This window comes from Dipteris shenzhenensis, chromosome 26 (genome assembly GCF_047967505.1).
Source record: "Dipteris shenzhenensis isolate YYH24624 ecotype China chromosome 26, Dip_SZ_1.0, whole genome shotgun sequence".
In the NCBI taxonomy this organism is placed as follows: domain Eukaryota; kingdom Viridiplantae; phylum Streptophyta; class Polypodiopsida; order Gleicheniales; family Dipteridaceae; genus Dipteris; species Dipteris shenzhenensis.
Genome location: NC_141621.1, coordinates 10,653,089 through 10,662,164, shown reverse-complemented (window position 1 = coordinate 10,662,164; position 9,076 = coordinate 10,653,089). Strand labels below are relative to the sequence as shown.

The 9,076-nt window shown below is 43.7% G+C and overlaps 1 protein-coding gene across 1 annotated transcript; it reads right to left on the bottom strand.

Moving 5' to 3' along the window:
• Nucleotides 1–807: 807 nt before the first annotated feature.
• Nucleotides 808–1,665, bottom strand: LOC147884656 (uncharacterized). The gene is made up of 4 exons (XM_087397191.1): nucleotides 1,618–1,665; nucleotides 1,357–1,365; nucleotides 1,050–1,278; nucleotides 808–824 (listed from the first exon to the last, which is right to left on the bottom strand). The coding sequence occupies exons 1-4, from the start codon at nucleotides 1,663–1,665 to the stop codon at nucleotides 808–810; spliced, it is 303 nt and encodes a 100-aa protein (XP_087253317.1).
• Nucleotides 1,666–9,076: the final 7,411 nt, after the last annotated feature.

The following is a 9,076-nucleotide window of genomic DNA, read 5'->3' as shown; positions in this document are numbered from 1 at the left end:
ATGAGGCTATGAGATAGCAGGCTGAGGCTCTTGCTCAGCTTGTACTAGAGGCTCCTCATATCTAATAATATCAAGGCACAAAGGGTTGATGATGCTCTTCCGTGCGGTCTACTTGTTTGGAGGATTGGGGCCAAGGTTCATTATATCTATGAGCCCACCAAATACTTCCTCTTGTTGTGGCCCCTGTAATCTCTCCATCTCCTCTCTTTACCTTTCTTGCTCCCCTTGTTGGTCTAGATGCTCCATGCCAGGACCCCACAGAGGAGGGAGGGGCAATTGATCAGGATTGACTGGACTATTTTGCCCCTCTTGGGAGACCTCTCTACTTCCACGATTAGTTGTGTGTAAGGACTGAGAGGACCCCTGATCGTGCTTGGATACTTCATCGTGCTGGAATTCCTCATGGTGCTGAGATCCCTGGGATCCCCCATGAGAGTCGGATGGTGGGGACTCATGTTGCTTGGACTCCTGATGACGACAACTGCCTTCAGATCCTTGGTGATCATTGCCCTCTTGGCCACTGGGGCTTGCAGTGTGTTTGGAGGCCATGGCATTGTGAGGAGGACAATGGGTAGCATCTAAACGGTGTCTAGTAGGTCTAGCAGTTTGTTTAACTCATGCCATAGAAATGAGGGATTTTAGGGTTTTGAAGTGCTTTATATACTCTTTTTTGAAGCACTTTAGTGTTTTTCTTTTAAATTAGGGTTTTTTGAGTGCACCTCCTCCCCCCCAGTCTTTTGTCACCAGTTCAGTAATACTTAATCTTCACCACCCTCCCTCCCAACCCACTCACCTCTCCACCCTGCCCTATTGCACATGCAATTCTGCAATTTCCAAACAAATTTGTGAATTTTGGAATCTATAATTGACTCAAAATAGTGTTAACTTTATTCATCAAACATTTTACATTTGGGGTTCTCTTAGGACCCAACGCCTCCCCTATTTGACTCTACGTTGCAACCAAAGTGCAACCCCTTGGCTCCCTATTGAGGACTTCCAAGCATCACATCTCCTTGTGTTCTTGACATGTTGAACCGCTTTTGCGAGACTTGCGACCTCTACCTTATTGCGCTTGAGAGTCCTAGCCTCTAGACATCCATAAAACCAATTGAACATTTCGTATAGTGCATTGCTTCGTGTGATACCACCCCCATGCCTTGTATTCTTGAAGTATGCTACCTTTGCTCTGTAGTGTGATTTCTCCATTCCTTGAGTATTCCAAATGGACAAAGGGCCCCATTGCTCCACAAACCATGGTGCACGTGCGTAAAGAATATGCTCTAGAGAAAAACATTGTATTAGAAACATAAACTGACTTAAGTTTAAAGCACAAAATTTCAACCTGAGGAGGATTACCATGTAATGTGTAATATGTGACTCCCCCCATGCTTCTACCATCAATGATATGAATTTTCCCAATGCTGTCTTGAATCTCTCATAATAAAGCTCATATGTTTGACCTTGTCTAAGCAACTTTATAAATGCAGCAAGCTTGGTCCATAGTGTTTCTCTCAAAGTAGCAATTCGTGGATGTGAAGCTTGATTTGTGGTGCACTCACACAAATCTTTCTAGTACTCCCAACCTAGAGTGCTTTGAGCCAATGTATGTTTTTCTTTATCAGCATTGTGGTTGGACAAGGACCTCCTTGCCTTTCCTCCACCCATGGACACTTTAGCAGGAAGATTTTGTGTCTTTCTTGATTGTTTCTTGTCCTGCTTAAGCTTCACATTGCCTCTGTGAAGTCCCATTAGTGAGAGTAGTTCTTCAGCTTTTGCAATGGATTGTGCAAATACTTGCTGTGGCCTCAAATTCCAAGCATAAACTAGATGGAGATAGAGTAACTTATCAAGTATACGCAGTTTAGCATGCAAAGTACACACGTGTACCCACTCCAATGGAATTGGTAGAATGGGGTCCCACTTAGGATCCTTTTTGTGACGATCAAGGGCTGCACTTTGGTTGCAAGAAAGGATGCCATTTTCCCACTGTAGGCTTCCCTTTCGCATCTTTTGAGAGTGGGTGCAATACAAGCATGTCCATTTTGCATCTGCACCTGTATCGCAACCATACAAACACTTGAGGGTCTTCAAATCACTAGCTAGATGCCACTCAACTTGAAACGTTCCATGCCGATCCACAATTAATGTTTGCCTTGCCTCTTGTCTTCGAATAATCGACGGGATGCCAGTTCCCTCCAAAACCCACTTCAATGTCTCATGGCACTCCTTTGGGGTCTCAAAGGCTGCAAGCCACCATATGTCCTCAGATTGGACTGAGAAACCCTACTCAACTTCCTCATCCCCTTGAACAAAACACAAGGCGTCATTCATAATACAAATGCTCACCCTCTCTAGCTTGTGCTCTTTTACCAACTTAGCTTCATCCATTTTTATAACAAATACTAGCTTGCTATCTATACAATGAGTAAGAAATTCAGTAAGGATATAGAAATCAAAAGAAATAAAGTTGAATGTGAAGAGGAAATTTCTCTTACCTTCTTCTCTCATCCCATAGAATTTGACCATGGCTCTCTACAAATTCTTTACATCCACATAAACATTATTGAAAGCATCCATCATAAATGTTTGGATGCTAGATTTCTTTTTACTCTTCCAAGTCATTGTGCCACTTACATAATGGTATCCTTCAAGCTTTTCTGTAGCACATTGGTTTGTTTCTTAACGTGCAAGCCTTATAGACCACAGTGTTGGCAATGGCATTGTAGATATCTTATACTTTTCCTCCATAGCAGACTTGAAAATTTTAAAAACAAAGTTGTAAGCTTCACGACTTACACTAGCAACATCACAAGCTCCAAGCACCTCCTTTGCTTAGACGAGGCCCTTGAAATCCTTCATTACCTCTCTAGCAACTTGTTTACATAGCTCTTTTTGTCTAGGGTCCTTCAATACTTCCATGACATCACTTGGCTTTATTAAACTTCTTGGTGTGGGGGTTAAAGGTCACTGTGCCTTTACCTCGGTTATGTGCAATACTCAAACACATATATAAATGAATGAAAAAGAGAAGATTAAAGTGGTTCTGCACCCACCAAAAACTTGTGTGGCTCTCTATTTCTCTCTCTCCCTCTTTCGTTCTTGCTTCCATTAAGAGCACTCTCAACTGGTATCAGAGCCCGGGTGATCTAGCTGAGCGTGCATGAATGGTTGAAGCTTAGCAGCTATGTGGGAAGAAGGAGAAGCTCTGTGGGAAGCTTTGTGGGTGACTTTACTTGCATTCGAGTGTGCAGAGACCTTGGAGGAACCTTTGGAAAAGTCACTTTGGCTTTGCGAAGTGGTTTTGAGAGCCTGTTAAGTGCTTTCAAAGAAAAAGTCGTTTTTTTAGCTTTTCCTTGTTCCGTTCGATGACAGAGACTCCGTATTGACTTGTAGAGGCAACTATTGCTTGCTTTTGGTGTCCACATTACTTCAGGAGCTTGGAAACACCTTCATTCTTGAATCTGGGATCATTCCATTGGATTTCTGACTCACTGTGTCAGTTTTTGCGTTTTTCTACCCGGGTATTGGAACTCAAGTTTGGAGCAACCATTTGCAGATCTGTGAGTTCCAGTGGACTCAGGAGGTCCTAAAACTTCTATGTTGCTCATCATTCGCACTCCAGTGGAGTTTACAAATAGCTCTGTTTCAAAAAACGTTTTTTCAGCCCGTGTGTTGGACCTAGTGATTAAGACCACGGTTTCCAAAACCGTCTGTCCCATTGCGTTCCAAACGCCCAAAAACCCCTACCTATCAGTTCTTGCACGATTCGGTGGAGTATTTTCAGAGTTATAGATCTCTGTGTATTCGATTTCGTCTCTCTGTTATGCATTTTTCATTCTAAGGTTTTGAAACCTTAGATTTATGCCACATGGTAGTGGATAAGTGTTGACTCCCATTTCTCACTCATCAGTTGGGATTTTTGGAGTTCTGGCAAAAGAGAGATATTTGTAGATTTTCTTACTGAGTCCGATTATGCAATGGCACCCATGTTTTGAGGAATCTCAGGTTCTATTTTCAGTAGCGGTCATTATCGTGGGACCATGATTTTTTGAGCATACCTTATGCAGATCACTCTGGTTGCAGTTTGAGCAGTGTGCGCTCATTTGTGGTGTGCATTTGGTTGCAGTGGATGATTTATAGGCCATTTGGATGCATTGCGGTCCTTATTGGATGCACTGATAGGCCCAAATTGCCTTGTGGGATGCTATTTTTATGGACGCTTTGCACATAGATGCTATTTTATGCTGAGGGACAGCTTTGACACATTGCAGGTGATGCACCGATAGTGCTATGCTCTATTGGATGAGATATTATTAATGCATATGCTAGTGGACAGTGTTTATGCTTGAGTCATTTGGCACTTATTGGCATTTTGGATTGCCATTGCAGTTGGCATTTTCTTTTGGGCCAGATTTGCTCATATGGATGCATAGTATATGCACATGAGTCAGATGCTTTGAGACATGAGTTTCGGTGATATTTCACTCTATTGTGGCATACGCATTTGGGTGCACCTGGTATTTGGTGTGATTCTCTCTTGTATGCACTAGCATTTGGGATTTTGTTTTATTTGCATTATGGCATCCTCTTCCATGTCTGAAAAGGAGTTTTTCAACATTAAAAAGTTTGATGGGACAAACTTTTCTCTATGGAAAGAATAGATAAGGGATGTGCTTATTCAAAAGAAGCAGATTAAACCCTTGGCAGGGATTGAAGCTAAGCCTACAAATATGTCTGAGGATGATTGGAATGAGTTGGATGCATTAGCAAAGTCTACTATTAGACTTCATCTTGCAGAGTTAGTTTATTTCACAGTAGTAAATGAGTAGACTACGGAAGATTTGTGGAAGAAACTGCGTGGCACTTATGAAAAGGAAACTGCCTCTAGGGATTAAGAGGGAGCTCACATCCCCTCATACTCCAGAGCAAAATCCAGTTGCAGAAAAGATGAACCATACCATTCAAGAAAGATTGCAATGCATGCTTTCCAATGCAAGTCTTTCTGGTGGTTTTTGGGCTGAGGCAATGAAGACTGCAGTGCATGTGATCAATAGATCACCTAGTAAGAGTTTGGATGGTGGTATTCCTGAAGAGGCATGGAGTGGCAAGAAGCCCTCTTACTCTCATTTGCATATATTTGGGTGTGAGGCATATGCACATGTGCCAAAAGAGCTTCAAAAGAAGCTAGATCCTAAGTCTAGGAAATGCATCTTTCTAGGTTATGGTGAAAGTGGAGAGATGGGCTATCGTCTCTGGGATCTAGAAGCAAAGAAGATCATACACAGCCATGATGTAGTCTTCATCAATGAGAAGAAGATGCATAAGGCACCCATGAGGGATGTGGAAATGAGGAGAATCACTTTTTAGGATGTGAATCCACCTGCATATGTTGATAGACAGCAAGCTGTCCATGCACCAAATGTGCAAGAAATGGTGCCACCAAGTACTCCCACATGTATACAATCAAGGGTAGATGATGGATCATCTATTGGTGGAAATGATGAGCCAAATGTGGCTGATATGCAGGTGGGACAGCAAGCTGAAATGCCCTTGAGAAGATAATCTAGAGTGTCTAGACCACCTGATAGGTTTGTTCCAAGAATAGACTATGTGATGCTTATTGATTGTGGGGAGCCTTCTTGTTACAGAGAGGCTATGATGCGTGAGGATCAACGCAAGTGGGAGTATGCTATGCAATCAGAGATGAGTTCACTTATGAAGAATAAGACTTGGGACTTGGTTTCTTTGCCACATGGAAAGAAAACATTGCCATGTAAATGGGTCTACAAAATGAAGGTCACAGGTGATGATATGCCTAGGTACAAGGCCCGTTTGGTCGCGAAAGGGTTCAAGCAAGAGAAGGGTGTGGACTTTGATGAAATATTCTCTCCGGTTGTGAATATGACCACACTTAGATGCATGCTTGGACTAGTTGCATCAGAGGATATGGAGCTTATGCAGATGGATGTCAAGACAGCTTTCTTGCATGGGGATTTGCTTGAGGAAATTTACCTGGTGCAGCCAGAAGGCTTTGAAGAAAAGGGCAAAGACCATTTAGTTTGCAAGCTGAAGAAGAGTCTCTATGGTCTTAAGCAAGCACCTAGAGAATGGTATCAGAAGTTTGATGCTTTCATTCGGTCCCAAGGTTTTAGAAGGAGTGAAATTGATCACTGCCTCTACACTAAAAGAGCTAAGGATAATAGCCTGATAATCTTGGCACTATATGTGGATGATATGCTATTGGCTAGCAAGAATACTTATGAGCTAGATTCCTTAAAGGCCAAGTTGCATGAGGCCTTTGATATGAAGGATTTGGGATTTGCAGGTCATATTCTTGGTATGTGCATCACGTGTGATCAGAGTAGGAAACTCCTTTGGCTTTCACAAAAAGAGTATGTTACAAAAGTATTGCAGCGTTTCAATATGGAGGGGGGGAAGGCAGTGAGTACTCCATTGCCTCCATATGTGAAACTGAGTCATACAGATAGTCCCAAATTAGATGAGGAAAGGGCCATGATGGCCAAGGTTCCTTATGCATCAGCAGTTGGGAGTCTTATGTATGCTATGATAGCTACTAGACCAGACATTGCATTTGCAATGGGATTTGTTAGCCGGTATATGGCTAATCCAGGAAAGAGGCATTGGGAGGCAGTTAAGTGCATCATGAGGTACATGAAGGGTACCAAGGAGATGTGCATCTACTTTGGTAGAGGAGATATGCGTGTACTTGGGTACATAGATTCAGGCTATGCAGGGCATGTGGATAGTAGGACATCCACTTCTGGTTATGTGTTCACCTTTGCAGGTGGTGCAATGTCGTGGATGTCTCGCGCACAAAAGTGCATTGCTTTGTCTACCACAGAGGCTGAGTATGTTGCAGCCACAGAGGATTGCAAGGAGGCTATATGGCTTGATCGGCTAGTGGGAGATTTGGGGATTCATACAGGTGTACCAACATTGCATAGTGATTCCATGAGTGCTATTCAGCTAGCACGGAATCTGGTCTTTCATGCAAAGACCAAACACATTGAGGTCAGGTACCATTTCATCAGGGAGGTACTTGAGGACAAGCGCATAGAGCTTGTCGAGGTTCATATAGATGATAACCCTGCAGATATGCTGGCGAAGAGTCTACCTAGTCACAGCAGTTTGAGTATTGTTGTGTATTATTGGGCATTGGATAGTATGCTCACTGGTTGTTCTCCCTTAAAGGCACATTGTCCTTTAAGTGGGAGGTTGTGGGGGTTAAAGGTCACTGTGCCTTTACCCCGGTTATGTACAATACTCAAACACATATATAAATGAATGAAAAAAAGAAGATTAAAGTGGTTCTGCACCCACCAAAAAACTTGTGTGGCTCTCTGTTTCTCTCTCTCCCTCTTCCGTTCTTGCTTCCGTTGAGAGCACTCTCACTTAGAACATATGAAGGATCACTATCATCCATTTCCATTGTACCCATCACATCCTCCATGAAATTCCTAAAATAGAGTACAAATAAGTCTTAGTGAAAAAAATGCAAGACCACAAATATTTTGGAGTAAGAAATTTCATTGAAAATTTGGGGAACTAACCTTGCAGCCCGTATTCTCCTCTTTCGGGCACCACTATTGGTTGACAATGCATCCATAGATTGCAATTGTCTTTTCCTCGCCTTTAGTTTCAAAGGTGTTCCCTTCAACTTTTGTACTTGTTCTATCTACTTCTCTCATTCCTTCTCCACAGCATGTTGAACTTGGCCATAGATTGACCTTTCCAAATCTTGTTTGCTTTTAGCAAGCTCCTGGATTGATTCTTCCAATTCATGTCGCTCCAAGTCTAGTGCATGTGCTTTGTCACTGAGTTCTTTGTTTTGCAATTGGAGATCCTGCATACTATTATGCATTGCCACAATAGTAATATTTCCCAAATGTGCAAGTTCTTCTACTTGGGCTCTCTGCACCTCGCTTGCTTGCATAGCCAATGGTTCAATCGATTGCAATAACCGAGCAATCCAACATATCCCTTGCCAACAAACCGAACAACATCATGCACTGTATGAAACAGAGGACTCTTTTGGGTGGCAGGTCTAAAGGATACAAGTTTCCATCCACCCAAAGGTCAAGATGCTTCTTCCCTTGCAATCGAAGACTGTGGAGCACACTTTGAGGAGTTCCACTATATCCCAAAGAGCGTGTGCTTGCATATTCTGCCTCCAGTTGTAGGTTCACATGGTACTTGTTGGATATGTCCTTGAATGGTGCCATGAGTACTCAAAGAGAGGTATCAATGATGCAGGCTAAAATGTAGGGGAGAGCTGGCAAAGATGGAGCAATGAGAGGGAGAGAGTAGCAAGGAAGAGGGAGGAGGAGAAGTAGATGAGGGCAAGAGGAAGAGGAGGAGAAGAGTAGGGCCACAGGTGTAGGAGGGAGGGAAGGAGCTGCTGTAGAAGGGTGGAGGAGGGGAGAGATGCTATAGGAGGGAGGCGGAGGGGAGAGATTCTGCAGGAGGGAGGAGCAGAGGAGAGGGATCCTGGGTAGTTGGAGAAGGAGGGGAGAGGAAGGAGGGAGGAGGAGCCAGAAGGAAGAGGAGGAGGGGAGAGGGAGGAGGGAGGAGGAGGAGCAAGACGGAGGATGGGAGAGGAGGAAGGGGGAGGGAGGGAGAGGGAGAGGGAGGAGGAGAAGGGAGGGAGGGAGGGAAGGAGGGAGGGAGGGAGAGAGAAGGAGGGAGGGAGAGAGAGAGAGAGAGGGAGGGAGGAGGATTCGAAATTTGAAATTCAAATTTCAAAAAGTGGCCCCCTCCCCTCATTGATGGGGGGGGAGGTGGGCTCATTGATGGGGGGAGAGGTGGGCTCAAATGTGGAACCCACCTAGGTTGGGCTAGTTAGGCCTCTTTGGGATCCTTTAAGCCTCTTGCATTAGCCCACTAAGCATTCCCTAATCCATTCCTTATGAGGCCCTTTTGAGACCCCAATTCTCCCCCAATGCATGAAACTTCTATATGCAAGTTCTACATGTAGAGAGAGAATGTTTTACAATTCCTACATGCAGAGAGAGAAGCTCTCCAGCTTGTATAAATACCCCATAATGGATTGAAGCCC